This window comes from Hesperophylax consimilis, chromosome 10 (assembly GCF_061612785.1).
Source record: "Hesperophylax consimilis isolate HC1 chromosome 10, BYU_Hcon_1.0, whole genome shotgun sequence".
Classification (NCBI taxonomy): domain Eukaryota; kingdom Metazoa; phylum Arthropoda; class Insecta; order Trichoptera; family Limnephilidae; genus Hesperophylax; species Hesperophylax consimilis.
The window spans coordinates 4,132,909-4,152,767 of NC_142845.1; the positions used below are offsets into that span (position 1 = coordinate 4,132,909).

General features: G+C 33.9%; 2 protein-coding genes across 3 annotated transcripts in view; one reads left to right on the forward strand and one right to left on the reverse strand.

The window, feature by feature from the left end:
- Positions 1 to 19,859, forward strand: part of LOC149420200 (putative inorganic phosphate cotransporter) — a 416,275-nt gene that overhangs the window by 83,903 nt on the left and 312,513 nt on the right. The window contains exon 11 of one of the 2 annotated variants that reach the window (XR_016302719.1): positions 1,651 to 4,869. Coding sequence is in view for 1 of the 2 variants with exons in the window: in XM_089636514.1 (XP_089492640.1) it covers positions 1,651 to 1,793 (143 nt within the window). In the remaining variant the exon portion in view is untranslated. Of the gene's footprint in view, positions 1 to 1,650; positions 5,811 to 19,859 lie in introns of those variants that run through there. The other variant, XM_089636514.1, reaches the window with a different exon arrangement.
- Positions 6,000 to 17,916, reverse strand: PIG-X (Phosphatidylinositol glycan anchor biosynthesis class X). Its single transcript, XM_089636043.1, has 5 exons — positions 17,671 to 17,916; positions 15,433 to 15,580; positions 13,870 to 14,024; positions 13,331 to 13,481; positions 6,000 to 11,905 (listed from the first exon to the last, which is right to left on the reverse strand). The coding sequence occupies exons 1-5, from the start codon at positions 17,802 to 17,804 to the stop codon at positions 11,726 to 11,728; spliced, it is 768 nt and encodes a 255-aa protein (XP_089492169.1). The 5' UTR covers positions 17,805 to 17,916; the 3' UTR covers positions 6,000 to 11,725.

The window sequence follows — 19,859 nt, forward strand, 5'->3', positions numbered from 1 at the left end:
GAATATTTTTATTTTTATTTTAATTTTAATAATTTTTCCTCACCAAAAAAGACTGGTCTTTTGTTGGGTTTAGGACTTACAATTGCTTACACAAGGTGGCGTAAAAATTATTACTTAATCAGTTAGATCGGGGGAGCAATTATACAAAGATGGCATCAAAAATTTTGACCATCGAGTGGAGGTGTGCCGTCGAAGCCTTGGTGAACATTTGGAGTATATTATCTTTCACACATAATTGCCGTGTTTCAATTAAAAAATGTTTAACAAATAAAATTGTCTTATTTACTGTTAACAACAATCCATCTTACTTAAACACCCTTTGTAATTCATTGGAATCTGTCGGATCATAAAATGTTATAAGCCATTCAGATTTTCAATAGTAGAAGGTTTGATAAGAAAAGGCCAATTTCAACCTTTTCGGAAAGTTCGGCAGTAAACTAAACTAAACCTGATATAAGCCATAACGGTCTTAATAACGGTATATAAAAACCTTACTAATTGAAACGTAAAATAGAAATAGACATAAAGTAGTAAATGGAAAGATAAATAAGATATATTCATTGCTTTACCAGTCAAAGGGGGTTGTTTATCTTCTGTATAAACTTGAAATAATGATAATTTCTAATTTGAAATATACTTTAATGTTTAAAAATTGCTATTTTTTAAATTCAAACACGAAAAAAGCTTAACACAAAGAATTAGAGAATTTAGAGAATTAAAAATTCAAAGAATATTCCTATAATGGATTTTGCAATATAAATTTTTATCTCGTTCACACAATTAAAATGATTCAAAATTATAACGATAATTCCCAGAGAATAACCCAAAAAAATTAGACATTTTTGATATTATCAACATAAACATTGTTTTTTTTTTTGTATTTACAAACACTTATTATAAGGCATTTATGTTATTAAACGAAATCACTTTCATATAAGTTTTATTAAATTAACGCGGTAAAAGTCAATTAAAAAATAATAAGTAAGAAATAACCTCACTTTTTCCGATATGACTAAACTATATTATTCACAATATGGCATTATTAATGGTTTAAAATATGATAGTGAATTGTTAATTAGAATATAAATTATTATTAAAAAAATAATTTTAATCACACATGACAAACCAACACAGTCATTCGCATGCATAAAAGTGGCTTGTGCGTAAGTAATAAGTCTAAAAAATGCAATGTTACGAGGCATTTTTATTAGTAATAATTCTAAATAAACAGTGTACAAAGTGTAACAAAAAACACCGTTCAACGGTTTGGTAGTGATTTTTTATTAGTAAGACCGATGTGTCGATTAAAAAACGTTTGTAATATTAGAAGAGCAAATGTTCGCAGATGTGCTAAATGCACCACGGCGGAAAAAATGGAAATGCTCCCCTTGCAAAGTTGGATAAATTGCCCGAAATTAAGCCCGGTAAATTGGAGGATTTGAAAAAAGAAATTGATTTGAAAAGTTGGCATTTTCAAAATTGTAACTGAATTGTCGAGAATTCAGACTATCCGTAATATTTCACGGATCTGCGCTAGTTATATGGTTATCAATACACAAAACATTATAATGTTCCAGAAGTTATGTACATTGTGTTTACTTATTTTTTGATACTTATGTAAATTAATATCTCTTATTTTTGTATTTACAGAAGCAACAATCAGAACTTCAAATCTAAGCAAGTTAGATGTTACAAGACTTTCAAATAATAGTAAGCAAGAAGGGAAGAGAACTTCGAATCTAAGCAAGCAAGAGGTTGCCATGGGAAACGAACACGATATTAAAAAGTATTAAAATTATAATCTGGAATTAGTAATTTAACTACTAATAAGTAATTAAGTTGAAACCAAGTGCTATTTATACATTTTTTGCATAATAAGCTTACATTCGACAAGTTTATCAAAAAATATTAATTATTTCTGGAACATTTTGTAAAATGCAAAATTATTTGTTGTTCTTATTATAAAACCAAAAAATATTTTAATAACATGGAAATTTTCTTTGCTTCTTTATAAATATTAGCATTAAAATCAACGAAGTTACAATATAAATAGACGAATTGTCGATTGTCGTGCTTTCGATTTCATAGTTTTAGTACTAAACTGTCGCACGTGGTTTAAAATGTATGCTGCCTATAAGTAAATTGCAAAGCGAGTAAGTTGTCACTCGTGATGTAGAATATAGTATTCAATGCAACTTTTAAATGCGATAACACCCCCTTGTCATATCTTTTAGTTCGTTCATACACACTTATTCTTTGAATGTCTATCTTTGTCTTACATGAACGTTTGAATTAAGAATTTACTGGAAAAATAGGAGTGTTTCTTAATTACCCCACATTTTATCTTAATTTTGTGAGACAATAACATGTCTAGGTGTATTGTAACGTCATTGATTAAAATAATTTGTCAGTATCTCTCCACTATTTAGGTTCACAAATCAATATCATCAAAATTTATTATATTACAGTCCAGGGGGCCTATTCTGTATCTTTCGGGTTGACAAATCAGTAAGTTCGTGGTTTAACCTTTCCTTGCCGAGGTGTCAACTGAGTGAACATTGTCTCTAATTAATAAAATATCTCTGTAAATACACTAAACTCAGGGTACAAATTTGTTGTTATTCCTCCGCTATACATTTAAGTATTGCATTAAGTAATTACAATATATAAATATTTACCGAGTGTATAGCACTGGAGGATGTGTAATTTTTTAACACCATAAGGGAAGGGTTAATACGGGTTTGTGACGTGGCTAAACTGGCGCAGGAAAGTTTCGAAAGATACAGAGTAGGCCCCCAGATATTTTTGAATACACTACTCATAATGAAGAGAATTTATGAATCAAATAAAAGACTTGTAGCTGTAATGCTGTTAAAATGCAATATTTTTCTTTGAGTCGAAAAGAAAGTTTAGTTCCTTTTACTGTGGCAATAAACACAGACATTAAATTGTATTATTTTACTTAGTATGGATTCATTTAATTTATATTTAAGAAAGGGACCAATTTTGTACTAATTGTAAATAACATATTGTCTGTACCTAGGAGATTAATGGTCAGTTTGAGACTTTTACTTTTCGTCAATTTTATTAAAGCATTATTGAAGCTCCTAAGCTGTTGTAATATTTAATCATTGACGAATATAACATCTCAATGAAAATATAATCAGACAGACAAAGAAAAAATAAAGAAAAATAAAGATTCTCTAGTTTTACCGGGCTGGCACGGTTTTCATTTTTTTTTTGTCACATTTATTTGTCTCAAACATTTTGAACTTTATACAATTACAGTGGTGCCTCACACAACGAACTTAATTCGTTCCAGGAGCAAGTTCGTTATGCGAAAAGTTCGTTATGTGAAACGCGTTTTCCCATAACAATACATGTTAAAAAAAATAATTCGTTCTGTAGCATAAAATATGGTAAGATGACATAAAAAAAAGATAAATTTTTTGTTATTATTTTTATTTAGATACATCTAAAAACATAATGAAAAAAACACACAAATTTTTTAATTTTAAGAAATAATCGAATCTTGCACATCTTCATCCATTTTCCGCCGATGGTGCAGTGAAAAACCTGTCCAAAGTCGTTTGTTTCTCTCTTTTCTTCAACATCTGCCGGAAATAACGGACAAGAGTATCGGAGTACAGGTCGTTGATCTTGTTTGCTTCAGCGGAATCCGGATAGTGGGCATTGGTAAACTCCTGAACTGCTTTCCATTTGACCAGGATGTTCTTGATGTCAGCAGTTGGAATTGGTTGATTGTTTGATTGTTGCTCCTCGTTATCAGATGACGCTTCCCTTTGAGCATTGTCCTGTTGTTGGGCCAGAAGTGTTTGGAGCTCTTCAGTTGTCAGCTCTTCTTTGTGTTCCTCAATAAGCTCCTCTACATCCTCTTCCTCTACTCATTAATCGGCAGTGATCGTAGAAGATCGGGCGACTTCGTTGTGTGAAGCGAAGTTCGTTGTGTGAAGCGAAGTTCGTTGTATGAATCGTGAAATGAACGAAAAGGAAGTTCGTTGTGTGCAGCATTCGCTGTGCGAGGCGTTCGTTGTGTGAGGCACCACTGTATATAATAATATGTACCTACTTACAGTAGTGTCAGAAAATAACTTGAGTGTTTTCGCAATTTAAGATTTTTTTTAAACATATTAATAAGTCAAATTCGTCAATTACTAAGCTTATCAAATGCTGGGAATTTGATGTGTTTTATTGAATGTCTTAATGTTGTAAGTTATTACCATCAACCCTAAAATAAACACAAAAAGATTAATTTATATGAACAAAATGTAATTATTAATAAATTATTATATGGGTACCTACTGCTAGAGTACTTTCAATCAATACCTCAGTCAGAAATTATAAATATTATTAAAAAATTTTTGTAAAATAATATTTATGTAAATGTTGATGCATGAATGTGAATATTGTGTATGAATTGTATGATTATTTTTAAAGAATGTTTGACCGCCTTTAATCATGAGATGGATGAATAATACCTTTTTTTTTCTTCTACTAAATATTTATGGAAATATCGCATTTGAAGGAATAGAACTTAATATTTGAAATATCAAATAACGCTCACCTACCTATTGGCGACGGGTCACGATTCATTTTATTAAGAGCGGGAGCCACAGTATTTAATATTTCCGTACTGCTCAGAGTCTAAATACTGTGCTTGTCCGTAACGCCTCCCCTGTATGCCACGAGAAAAGATTCTACGTAGTTAGTAGGTGTCAGTACATATCTCCGACTGTCGAACGCATTCATTTGTACATTCCTGTTGTCTCAACAACTTGCATTTTTGTATTTTACGCAAAAGTGAAAACATTTTTACGAGGTTACAAAATTAAACCTTTAATAAAAAGTGTTGAATAAAATTTATAGAAATTAGAGTTTTACCTATCTTTCGCAAAAAAAATATTGTTATTAATACATAATATGATTCCTACATACTTATTTCAGATAATGTATTTATAATAAGACAATCCTACTAACTTACTCATTTAAAATTACATACTTACATAAAAGTAGATATGATTTGAGATTTTCACGGCAAAAGCACAGGGTGGAGCAGAAGTAATGGTGCATTGAAACTGCATTTCTTCGCCCACGGCAAATATAATCAGTCAATACATAATATCATGTAGTTAATAAATGATAAATCAGCAACATAAATGAAGCTCTTCACGTTGTGTACATAATTGGTTTGTGAAATAGGGTACAAACGAGCAGCATTTTTTAAAAAAAATGATGGCACGGAGAAGTGGGTTTTACCTGCATATTTTTTTGAATGAATGTCAAGGATTCCTATACAAAAGTTGATTCATATCGGTTCTAGTATTTACATTGAGGTATGCTTGGAGGATAAAATAATTGAAGGAAAGGGGATATTGTCAGGAGAAAAGGCAAAACAAGAGCTGCAATACAATGTAGTGTTAACAGAAATATGAAAATGGTCCAGCGATTTTGGCCCATGTTAATTTATTTACTTTTATGCAATGAAGTATGTTTGTCATTTGAACTTCATAAAGTATGTTTGTCATTTGAACTTCATAAAGTATGTTTGTCATTTTAACTTCATGAAGTATGTTTGTCATTTGAACTTCATGGATGATGATAATAATATTATGCTAGGTACTGTTAATTTCTTTAAGTTTTGTAAATATTAAATTAAGACCTGTATGTAAGTTCATGATTTTTAAATGTTTGTAAGAAATTAAGCAAATTATATCTAATGTTTAAGATGATATTACGTAAGTGTGTGAAAATTGTATTTTTAATACAATGACTCAGAAATAATAAAAAAATAAACCGTACATTGTCTTTAATTTTAAAGTTTGTATTATGTATTCCTAAAAGTTTGCATTTTGAAAAGTTGTTTGTTTTTCTAGAAATTAATTGATTTATATATACAATATGGGTTATTTCATATACCACATTAAATAAATAAATAATATTTGCACCCTGTTCCTAGGGAGAGGATACCCTCAAGTATCGCTTTGATGAGAGTATTAGTACATCCTCTCTCTCCCGTACTTCTTGCAGCCTCACAGCATTCTGCAAACCGGGGCTACCATAGTTCCACTGGGTCTCGGCAGTTGGGCCCTTGTTCAGTATCACATAAAAATAAATAACATCCAGAAAATAAATCATGATTTTACTCAATTTGATGAACTTTATTTAAAATAAGATCACAGATTACTCTATAAACAATTTAATAAAATATTTACAAAAGTATAACAATTGACTTTAAAAATGTTAAAATAACAGAATTTACTAAAAATATGTACCTACTTGTGAATTCAACTACATAAATTTTTTTGTTGATGCCTTATGAAGGAATTTTCTTGACACTTACATATATGTACAGAGAATTAAAAAAAAACATAGAACTGTTCTCTCACTAATTCCTCACACACAAAACCTGATAAGTGTCCAATTACAGCGCATTATGGTGGATACATGGAAAGTTGTATGCTAAAAATTAAAACAGGAATATCGTAAAAACAAACAAAGTTTATAAAAATTTTAATCTTTCCGTTTAAGGCGATGCCATACGTAGTAATGCAAAATCATGTGTTTTTGGTTTGAAAATTTGGTCGCCTAGAAATGTTTCAGATGCTTTAATTAAATACTGTGAGTAGAATACATCTTGGCCTTTGAAATAATCGAGTATTTTTTAGATAAGTCTTTTTATAAGCCCAGAAAAAAATAATGTAAAGGCCTATGAAAACTGCTTTAAAGTTCAAAATCTCCTACTTACGAACCCATTTTCGGTTATGATTTTATTGTATAAAGTTATTTATAAAATTATCGAAAAAAAATAAATATGCCTGAACATTAGGGTGGAGTGACATTGCAAAAATCAAATCTCGGTATTGTAATAGCTGCCAAAAGATGCTTCATGTCATTCATATTCTCGTAAAAATACTTAAAAAAATCTAAACTTATGTCTTCATTCAACAACCTAGCGATTTCGTAACGTAAAAAACGTAAATTTAGCCTTTTTTTCCCAAAATCTGAGTACAGTCTCAAAAATATAAAATAATATCCATTACTTTCAATTGAATTTACCTTATTGAACATTACATGTTTTATAAAAAAAACACTGCATAAATTGCTCTTAAACTAGTGAGTTTGTGAGCGCTGTGGAGGTGGGGGGGATAATTTCGCTCCTATTGTTTCGTCGCAGAAACTAGATGCGACTTGCATCTAGTTTCGTTTCGGCTACCGCTGACCGTAGACGTGTTAGAATCCTTGTCCGATTAAATTTTAACACATATAATTGTTGTGAAAATGAATGCAAATTACACGAGAAGCAAAATTTTATGTCCAATATTCGGGGCACCAACTGAAATGAACTCTCAAGTGTTACCTACTGTCTCAGAAGTGATTAAACATTATTTGTTCTTACGATATGAGCGTAATCTTAACTCTACAAAAAAACCGTCAGTATTCGAAATAAAAAGTGTTATATCTGCAATTGTTGAAGGAATTTGGAAGCGCGCTTCTATTCCCATTGTTTCACACAATCGAGTGATGAAACTGATCCAAGATCATTATAACGAATACTTAAAACTTAAAAATTGGCCAAAAAAAGTGTGCATTATTATGTTAAGTTAAATTCTTATAAAATCAAAATGAATAAACTTTTCGATATTGCTTCATGCAAATGTAACAATCTGAATATGTGTTCCTGCGAAAAGACGCGCAAGGTACCCACCAAAGAACAAGCATTCCTTGAAGACCAAAGATCCTCGAGAAACATGATGCTGGGAGCAATAGACACCGATACAACAAAAAAATTACATCGGAAAATGAGGATGCAAGCTCGTTTATCTGAACTTGCTTCGAAGGTCAGCTCATCTACAGCATCAGCGACAAAACCACGTCAACCCCTTTTTGATGAAAACCAATAATTTTCTTCACATTCTTCGCAACCTCCAGAAAATTCCCGTATGATGTTAAAACTCCCCACTTTGGCCAGAATCTGCGATCAGTATGGTTTGTCAGACAGGTCGGCATCAGCTGTTGCAAATGCTACATTACAAGATTTTGGCATAGTAACCGAAGACGACTCTAAAATGGTGATTGATAGGAGCAAACTCAGACGAGCTAGACAAACGTGTCCTTTAATAAAAACATGGCAGATGTCGTCGGAGTCAACAAAAATTCAAGGTCTATATTTCGATGGAAGGAAGGATTAAACACTGTCTCAGGAAAAAATAGGGGATAGATATCATCGGAGAACGATTTCAGAAGAACATTATTCCATTTTATCTGAGCCGGGGTCTCAATATGTTGGACATGTTACACCATCATCAGGAACTGGCAAAAACATCGCAAAGAGCATGTTACACCATTTAAAAGTGAACGGTTTTAATTTGAATGATTTATCAGCGATTGGATGTGATGGGACTGCTGTCAATACAGGCAAAAGAAATGGAACTATTAGATTCATGGAATTGGAATTAGGTCATCCGTTACAATGGTTTATCGGTCAGCTGCATGCAAACGAACTTCCCCTTCGCCACTTGTTTCAACACTTAGATGGTGCTACAACAGGACCTAAAGGGTTTTCAGGACCTATTGGAAAACTTCTTTCAAGCAGCTCTGAAAACACCGTTATAAATTATTCACCAATACACTTTGAGATGTACAAACTCAACGCAGAGGAATTGAAAAATTTGAGCACGGACCAAAAATACTTGTACGAAATATGTTTTGCAGTTACAACAGGTCACTGCCCACCAAATTTAGCAAACCGTCATCCAGGTAGTATTTGTCACTCACGCTGGTTGACGACAGCAAACTCAATACTTCGATTATATATAGGAACAACTAACCCTTCAGTGAACCTAAAAATTCTTGCTGAATATGTTGTTAAAGCATATGCTCCGACATGGTTTGAGATAAAGAGGCACCCGTCGTGTTAAGATGGGGCATTACATGACTATAATAAAACTCACCCGATATTTGAGCACCGATCTACGAGATATAATTAATCCAGTAATTCAAAGAAACGCCTATTTTTGCCACCCGGAAAATCTGCTACTATCCATGATAATGGATGACAACCTTATTGTAAGAGAATTGGGTTTGAGACGAATATTAAAGGCGCGAGATAGATGTCCGAGTCCATCTGTTGTTAGAGACTTTATTATTCCAATAATAAACTTTTCAGCAAGTAAATATTACGATATTATCAACTGGCAGGAATGCGAAGTTACACCGCCACCGATACTATCCGAAATCAGTAATGATGGCCTAGTCAAAATGATAAATAATTTCGGTGAAGAAAAGGACAGTATTGAATTTCCCAGATTTCCCTGCCACACTCAAGCAGTCGAGAGGTGCATCAAATTAGTTACCCAGGCATCGTTGTCTACAGTTGGGCCTGAAGCAAGAGATGGATTCATTCGGGCGACAATAAAATCTAGGCATATAATGCCCGAATTTCACACCAAATCTCATTTCAAAACACGATAAATATTATAAAACTTCGATAATGTTTAAAAAAATTCTCTTTGTTAAAGTATTTTATTTAATAAAAAAACATGTTTCTCAAAAACACGAAAAAAACAATAAAAATCAATAATCCTCTTCAAAAAACCAAAAATAGACCCCGCCTTGAAACTATGGTAATTTTATTTTTATTTTCAGATGTGTTATGCACCTTATTAGCTATAAAACCCCTAATAAAATTGTATTTTTGCTATGAATATCGCTTGTTTATAATGCTTGGCAGAGTTTTCAGCGACTTTTTTCATACAATTTTTTTCCAAATATAAATGTGCTGGTTGTTGAATAAAGGAATGTTTCGATCGAGTTGATTTTTTTAGACGAAAGAGGTGTTATATAAAGGCAACTTTTTTTTGCTATTACAGTACAGGCATCTTTAAAAAAAAAAGTCCCATACAACGTCACTCCACCCTACTGAACATCCACAAAATAAAATACAAGGCACTTTTTGGCCATGCTTTTTTCTTGCAAAAATCAAAACAGGCAGATGGCGTTAAGCGGTAATTTAAACCTTATCGCCATCTACGTAAGGGTTGTTATTGATAGCGGCTTGATTTATAACATTACATGACGTAGTGTATCGCCTTAAAGTCAAGATGTCATGTTTAAGCTTGCGAGAAGACTCCATTTTGTAAAACATATTCAAACAAAAAACGTGGAAGAATGAAACAAACAGAAACAAATGTTTTTTTTTTTCAAATTAACCCCACACAGGAGGCCCTTAGGAAAATAATTTCCCTCAGGGCCTTTGTCATCTTTTGGGATGCATTATGCTAACAGAAGTACAATTCAAAAATAATTGATTCGATAGCTCTTGGAATATATTCCATATATTCCGGTATACCGGAAATATATCCGGCCGCGAGTTTCTTTATAAAATATAAAATATCGAAAGGGGAACGAAATGGAACTATGAGAGGATGCCACCAGAATACTGAAAGCCTTATCTTTGGTCCTGGTGTCCTCAATGTTCCCTCTTTCTGCCAGCATGTAAAAAAACTCCACGGCGTAATTGTACTGAACCTGGAAACGCAACCTAACAACCTGTTATCAGAGGCGATGCAGAAATTGTACCGAGGTACTTCCCATCTCCTGGTGACAAGGTAGGGATTAAATTATTGAAAATAACAATCGGTTATATGCCCGAACAATATTACAGCACAGGTCTTCAAGGACATCCCTTTAGAAAACTAAAAGAAGAACAATGAACGAACTAGTAAATTCATTAATCCATAGATTTAATTGAATTCACAATGACTACAGTAGTAAATGCATAGATAAAAGTACAGCTTGGCCGATTAGTAGCCGAGTTAACAAATGCGTCAGGTTTCCACCCAGGCGTCGTCGGCTAAGTCCTCCATCAATTGCACAAGTAACTTGTTACGTAAAGGATTGGTAACAAGATTGTGTGGCTCCTTCTAATCGATTTATATCTATGGTTTCGGTGTGTGGCGCCTCTCGTACTTGTTCAATTGACAATTTTGTATTGGCCATATTGCTAACACTGGATTTTTTGACACTCTGCGGTTGCCAAACCTGCGAACAAGGACAGAGCTTGAGAAGTTGTACGACAGCCGAGAGATTGGTCCACATCTGTACTGACAGACGACGAATCTGTAATTCGCAAATAACGACAACACTACCTGAAGACTGGAGAATGGATTCTTGGAGAAATTGTAATCGGAAATCGTATTTCTACCCTTGACCCTCGCGGGCTTTTCGGCATGGAGCCATGGTTAACTTGGCTGCTCTCACTCTGGAAGTCACTCTATTGTCTGCCATGCTGCTTATCAACTACGCTTCAGCCGGTATCACACCATATTATTACCATAAGCAAGCCTTTTTGCCAGACAGTTTAATCTTAGGATGTTTTTGATTTATTTAAATATATTTTTTTTCCAAAATCATAACATTCCATCCGTTTTCAGAGCAGCAGTGAATATTTTACAATTCATTATATTTTATTTGTTGCCAAACTAATTCCATGGTAACAAATTTTTCCGCTTATAATGATGGTATTAGGAAGAATTAAAATAATTTCAGGTTATTTGTAACCCAGGAATGTTCATTTCTCTTATTTTTTAAATAACTTAAATGTTACAAAATTAATATTTTGTACGTAAATTGATTTTTTCTTTTTTGACTAGGTTGGAATAATTCCTAAGTCTTTTTTCTACATCTACTTGAAAAGTGTGTAGATTTACTTATGTTTCTTATGTGCCATGTGATTATTTTGGTTCGGTACAACTAAAATCATAGCAAACAAGTTAAACATTATATAGAAGCAGCCCCCAAAAGATATAAACAGCGAGGCGATGGATACAAGCGTCAGATCGTTCAAATCTCCAACTGGTACAGCAAGCTCAAGGATGCTGGTGAGCTGAAACAAAGCAAAAAAACATACATATAATAATAATTTGTAGTTTGAACACCTCTCTAATCTTAACCTATAACCATTTGAGCGATAGCTACCCAAATTTGGGTAGGTGTTTTTTATGAATTAAAATTAATTTATTTTGAACTCCCCGTATTCAGCTAATATGTTTGATCGTTAGCTTAATTAAGCTTTTATTAAATAACAAAAGATGGCAGTAATTTTCCTGAATATACTAGATAATGTTTTGTATCATGTATGATGTCATTTTGATGGAATATACTGCTTAAAAATAAGCCTACCCTTGAAAACAATGATACTTTCATCTATACATAGGTCTTCATAAGGTATCACAGACTCCATAAATGGTGTTCGGGTGTGATTTAAAATTAACCTTATTCTATAAAGACGATCTATAGGAAGCGAATTTGAGTCACAGAAATGTAAATTTTGCAACAACAATTGATATCGGTCTCTACTCATGATCTGGCCAAAAATAGGGGAACTTAGAAATATATTTTTGTACTCCAATACTCTTCAATAGTCAAGTGTTCGTTTCTTGTCATAAGCATGGTTATTGCAAAAAATAGATACATTTCTTCAATACTTGTGTCCTTCCACTTATGAATTCGTGACTTCGCACCAAATTCTTTCGAAATGAGAAGAAAAGTATGGAAGTCGTTTGTTTCTCGAACAATTTCATTCATAATCGAGGGATTAAAAAAATGTTCAAAAAAATCACGTTCTGTTGAATTTGTGTTAAATTGTACAGAAACGCCGGATTGAAAATCATCAAATTCGTGTACTATTGGAATATGAGGTCAAAACAACCAGGAGTGCGCAATCGGCACAATATGGTCACTCGTGGATACAGTAAAATTAAATTCGCTAGACGAAACACAAAAAATCAAAAAAAAATTATTGATTTCTGAAGTGAACAAATAAATTTGAATTTTTCGTAATAATTTAATCTTACAGCAGAACAAAGAATGTTATCAGCGCAGACTCCACAAATCAACTCGGCGCACGCAAGCGCAGATAACAGACTAGTGCTAACGCCATCCGTTGACAAAATTGTAAACTATGGCGCTCAAAGGCGCGAAGAGGCGCACTTGATTATCGATCTTTTTTTATGAAATACAATTTTATTTTTGAGAAATTCTTGAAGATGTCAGCATCGTGATAGTTCTACGAATGTCCAAGTGAGCAAGAAATACATTTATGACGAAAGAGCGCTGGAATATCAGCCGTCAAAGTTTCCGTATCAACTGTTGCTACAGCGGCGTGTGAGTATGGACTTTTTGGCGTAACAACAGTTGATACGGCCGCGTGCAAAGAGTTAACAATGTCACTGACAATAAAACATTTGCTCAGTTCAAGACTTTGTAGGTAATAAAAAAAAATATTCAAAATAATAAAGTTCAAATTTACAGGTGTGACGGTGATATTGTGCCAGGAACACCGGTGAGGTGAACAACCTCCGCAAGGAGCCAGGACTGTGTCGGCAGGTTTGCACATCTTGAACACATTGTTAGGACACCTCAGGAAGATCCATGGGTAGCCTATATTGAATGTCTCAAAGCTAGAACAAAGAAAACAAAATAACAGATACTTATTGTAATTACATAACCACTACAGTGAAATATATATTTAATATAAATAAATAGTAAATGGCATGGCATGTTCAAGTGAATCAAATAATCAGGGCATTTCATGAGTAGCAATAACAGAAGAGTATGAATAAGACAATAACATGAGTATGAGATGTGAATAAAGAAGGTAGTGTGCGCCGAGACAGAGTTGCGTAGCAGGCTATACTCTCTGGCTACCCCTGTGGCAAACAGCGTGATGGTTATTTAGTTGTAATGATGGTAGTAGGAAGTTTTCAAATATTGTCAGGCCATTCGTAAGAAAGGTCTGTTTGTTTTCTTTTAAAAAATAAATAAACAAATAATGAATGTTTGACATACCCTCCGTCTACCTTGGCGCTATGGTAGCGCAAGTGAATGGGGAGGGTAATCTTGATCCGGGAGGAGTTGACGCGGGAGTACATGTGCACCATGATGGGACGAGACAGTTGTGCCGACTTCTCTATATCCACATCTCCCACTGGACACGCATTGACCTGCCCAGAAAAATTATTATTAGAACAGACATTTTATACGGACGAAAACTAGGGTCCCGTTCGAGAAGTCTTTTTTTTGTAGTTATAATATTCAGTGTAATAATAATATTTTAAATTTCAATGAATGCCATTGAAATGAGGCCGGTGCAAAAGGTATAACTACCCTTCCCGCCGCTAAGCATCAATCGACCGAACAGGTAGAACTACCGTTCCCGCCCGAAGTGTGTTAACATAAATTATTTTAATTTTTTTAACATTTCAACTGTGGTTTAGTAAAACCCTTCAAGCCACAAGATTAAAACTTTACAGAAGACGATAAAAACGAATATTTACAATTTCATAAAACTAATTAAAAATCTTAAAGTTATTATGAAAGTGGTTATTTGTTTTTCTAAATTTTGAAGTAACAATATTGCAATTCTATTCGTAAATTATGGAAGATTTTAGGGTTAAGTAATAACCAAAAGAAAATGTACGCATATATTTATTATTTAGTATTAAAAATCCCTAAGCAGGAAAAATGATTTTACTATGTTGCACTTTGAAAACCATTCTATACGAAACCACTAAAAAGTAACATTCCCAAAAAATGTGGCTTGAAGAGTTTTATTTGTCAATACGAATAATTATACATGGTGGCGCAAAAGTAATCACCCGATGTTCTTTTGCTGTAATTTTTTTATTTTATGATAAACTTTGGTACTGCTTGTTATTCCGCGTTCTTGCAGAGTAAACCGATTCATGTCTTGTCAATTTGTATTCTGCATTTGTTTACTTCACAAATGTCAAAACCGAATTGACATTTGGCGCCATTTGCAAAAGTTATAGCGTTTTCCAATAGGGTGATTACTTTTGCCCCACCTGTACAATGTAATATGTCAGACTTGGTTGTATTACACAAAGTCATTAACAACTTAATTGATAGCCCTGCCACCGTTGCCACTGTTAATTTCCATGTACCGACTAGGAACACAAGACAAAATGTAACATTCTTCTGAAATGCATACACAACCAACTATCAGACACACTCACTAACAAATAGGATGCATGAGCTAGGCAACAAGTTTGGGGGTACTATTAATATACTTACTGACACCATTTATAGAATTAAGCATAATCTATACCAGCACTTTGTTGAATTATAATGTAGTTTTAGTGATTTGCCTTATATGATGTAGTGTTGTTCTAGTTTCTATTTTATTTTATGTTACTGTTACATGTTTTACTAATATTGTTCCATAGTTAGTTTATCAGTTTAATGATATTTCATGCTTTAAAAACTTTGTGTATAATTATCGATAGCTCACTAGGTATATTTTGTTCTTATAATCCATGTGTTTTATTTGGTTTTACGGCCAGCTGGGCTTAAAAACAAATAAAACAAAGAAATTTGAAGAGTCTGCAATACCCTGTTCAGTCTCCTCATGTCGTGCAACTCGTCGGCATTAACGTAGGCCCCTGAAGGCAGCACTTGCTCCACACTGAGAGAGCATGCTCCGTGGGTCCAAAGGTCCACTCCGTTGTACTCATTGAAGTTAATTATGTATTGGATATTCCTGCAACAAACATATGTAATGCAATATATTTGTTTGTAGTTAATATCGCCAAATAGAGATTGATTTGAAAAAGGAATGTACAGGGTTTTCCAATAAGAGGTGTTATTTTGATATTCAATCGTAAAAGATCAATGGTTTCGTTGCTTGTGTGGCACGTAACGCCGTCTTGTTGAAATTAAACATTGTCCAGATCAATACCATCCAATTCCGGCCATAAAAAATCATTGATCATCACTCGATAGCGATCCATTCACCGTAACTGTTGCTCCAGCCTCATTTTCGAAAAAGTAAGGTCCAATGACTCCGCCGGACCATAAACCGCACCAAACAGTCACAAGTTGAGGATAGAGAGGCTTTTCAACAATAACTCTTGGGTTTTCCGACCCCAGATGCGACAATTTTGCTTGTTGACGAAGCCACCGAGGTGGAAATGGGCCTCATCACTCAAGATGATTTGCATTTGATTCACTCAAGTGAATTTTAATAATTTCAATGCGTTGTTGAAGCGTGTATCGTTCCATTTTTATTAATGGCGCAGTTTCTACTTGTCAAATGTCAAAAAATGACAGCTTCAAAAGTAACATCTACCGAAATAGTGGGCTATTCAAAATAACACCTCTTATTGGAAAACCCTGTAAAAGATGACAAATTCAGATTTTGATACAAAAGTGGCAATAGGTCAAAAAATGCCGTTGTTGAAATATTAACTATGGCGAATTGGATAGAAAAACACATGGCTACTTTTTTTCACAGATTGGACAAATAAATAACACTTTTTGTACCTATAGATTGGGTTATGGAATGAGGAGGTCGAATAATGCCAATGTTGAAATATTAACTATATCGAATTGTATAGAAAAACACATGGCTACTTTTGCTCACAGATTGGACAGATAAATTATACTTTTTGTATCTATAGATTGGGTTACGCAATGACTGAACTTGTTTTATTATAATTGGTTAAAAACCGATAAAGTAGCAAGCAGTGTTACCAACTTGATTTTATAAATAACTAAAGCCAGAACCGAAAAGGATCTTGTATAGCTTAAGTTGGGACCGAGCATTCACCATCCTGGGAAAGGGGGTGTATGGAGAAATTCTGAGGATAAATAAACCCGAATGTTCATGTGTCCTGGGGGGAAGGATGGCGATGGAGAAATTATTTTCGTTTCCTGGGGGGAAGGGGGTGGCGGCTAAAGAAATTCTAAAGTTTAAAAAAAAATTTCAACAGAAAAATAATCAAATCCAAAAGAAATGAATCTTCAATAAACTATTGAAGAGTTTTATATCTAAATGGGAGCTAGATTATCTAAAAAACGAGGAAGTTAAACCAATTTTTTGGAGCTGATGCCTCAATTTAGAGCTAAATCTAGCTCTAGGAAGCTATGTTCGCAATACTGGTAACAAGTGACAGGGACGCCTGGAAGATCGGGTTCCAGACCCAACTAGAACAAGGGGAAGAAAATGAAGATGAAAATAATTTGAATTAAAAAAATTATCAAAACTAGACTATTTCAGTAACCGGAAATGGAAAATAATGCATTTTAATAGTTATTTCACTGAAATTAATATTGACTGTTCACTTGGCGGCCATTGTTATTGATGTGAAAATTTTGAGGTTAGTTTTTTAGGAACACCAGCTCTTTTTTGAGGGATTTCAGAAATGGAATTAAAAATGAACTCTAAAGTGTTTCAAGTGCAGGAGATTCTTTTTAAAAAAATATGCACTTTCTCATGGCATGCAGGTTTAAATCGCATATCAAAAAATTGCAGCTAGGGCGAAATTCCAATGCCAGCAGCGCATGAACGGTTTGTCGGCGGGAAAAAAATTTCAGAAGTTAACACAAATTATGAACCTAAGTATATAAATTACCACAGGTTCTTAGTTTGGGTTTGATTTAACAAATATATATTATGTCAAAACATGGTGTGAAGAAAACACGTCAAATTATCAGTATTTTGAACGAAATCTAAATGATAAGTCTTTATAATAAAATGTTCTCATTAACCTTATCCCGTGTATTTGTATATTTTTTACCGAAACGAATACTGGAGTCAATAAACGACAAACAATAACATGAATTAGTTACCTATGAAAACCTTCATTGATCAGTCTTTGAGTTACAGTAGCCCGCACATTTTCACACTTTGATTCGACGAAATTCACCAGGTATAATGAAACAAATAACGCAGAAATGAGGAAGGAACGAAGAAAATGAGTCATTTTGAGCAAATTCGGCGCATTCAGACCACGAATGATAGGTAATTCAGGAGTTAGAAACCAAATCGAAGAGATAAACAATACGAGACCGACATTGACAATTCCAAACGTCAAAATCAGTCAATGTTGCTACTCCAATAAAAAAATTCCCTACATTTTATGGCTGTTCAAGCTTGTCAAAACCATAGACAATAAATATTTAGAACTTACCTACTTTCTTATACTATCAGAATATCGCGTGAAAAATGCGCATTTCGCGTATTTGTGTGAAAATTTAAAATTCATGTAGGTATTTTGCGTAAAAATGACTACTTTCGCATAAAAATTCGCTTATAATTATTAACTTAGGTACAAGTTTCATTGGAAGGGAGAGAATTTCGATGAAGGCGGAGAAATAAGAAAGAAGTTTGATGTTTTACTTTTGACCGATTGGCGGCTGAGTTGATATCGCGTTTGGGTCCGACTGGGTGACCCAGGCGCAGTATATTTTATTTCTCAGCTGACTAAGTCTTCTATCACAACACAACACTTACTGTGGTGGTAGTAGGGGATTTTCAAATACTCTCAAGTTATTTGTAACCCGGGAATGCTAGTCTTTCTTTAATAAATATATATATTATTTCATCCAAATTCGAAAAACATTTGTTGAGGTTTTGACTCACAACATAATACATTTAATTTTATCCATTGGGTAAATTACTTGTAAAACTGTGAGTAGTTTCTAGTACTTTTGCGTAAAAATCACATCATATATGTCCTTCATAGGGATAGATAGTCCTTATTAGAGGACGTATAAGATTCTGCATGGCGGAATTTGGTATGTTCTCTTAGAAATTTTCTATCCTCTTCTAATGTTTTTTACAAAACGTATAACCAAATCATTTGAAAAATAATGTTGAAATAATGCTATATGAATATTATTAATAAATCCATGCATCAAAAATCATATAAGATACATAACGAGATTAAAATTTTAGCAATATGTTCTTTCTCCGTACTTCTCAACAGATTTTAGATTTATATTACTTGCCTACAAATATTCTATAAATTACCGGCGGTACCGCAAACTACTCGTGAAGTGATGAGAGTAGCGCCTACGGCGGCAAATCAGCGAACTAAACTTAGAAGCGGCAGAATTTGAATGTGCTGCAACAGTTTATTGTAATACTGGTAGATACTATATCACCAGTACTATAATACTGTACTTATAAAATTGGAGATATTTCAATAATGAAAAATAATGTACCTACCTCAATAATTTTATTTGTATAATAATGGAAAGTAAGTATCTACCCTCCCCAATAAAGATTCCATCGAAATGCTTGGAGTAAGTATATCAGACCGGCTCAGTATCGGGTCTCTAGAGAAGCCCAAGTTAATGTGGATTCCAAGTAACTGGACCTCTTGTATAGGTCTAGCAGATTCTTAAATAGTAACCAGCACTATACAAATCTCTATGCCTAACAATTGAATATGGGAGCCACCTCTGGGCTGGAACTCCACAATACTTGATAAACCTACATGATTCTTACAAAGAACGGCGGTCCGTCTGATTGTTAAAAGACCAATTACCATCTCTAATAATTTACAGATGCACTGTTGACATGCTGAGTCTGTTTTATATAGGTTGAGGGAGACCTTTTGACTTATCTAGCTGGACTCTCAACACTTCGCATTGCACCGCGGTGTGGGGGATGGATTCATACGTTCGTCACTCCTGGACACATTGCCCCCCAGACTCCTACCCACCCCTAATACCTTTTTCCTTCCCCGAACATTCTCTCCTTCCTTTCCCTAAGAAAAACCCTCCACACAGGAACCCCAAATATGAAAGGGCTCCCCAGGGCCTCCTGTGTGGAACTAATGTAAAAATGAGCCATGCCATTTGCTTTTTCGTTTCTGAAATTTTCTTTACTTCTGCTGAAATTGATTAAACATTTTCATTGAGCTGTCTGTGGCTTGGAAGCCTTAACCCTATCGTAACCCTTCATGCTAATTTGTTCGGTTTTGTGAACAAACAGCTAGTACCCGTAGAGTCAATTTCTTCGGAACAGCTCA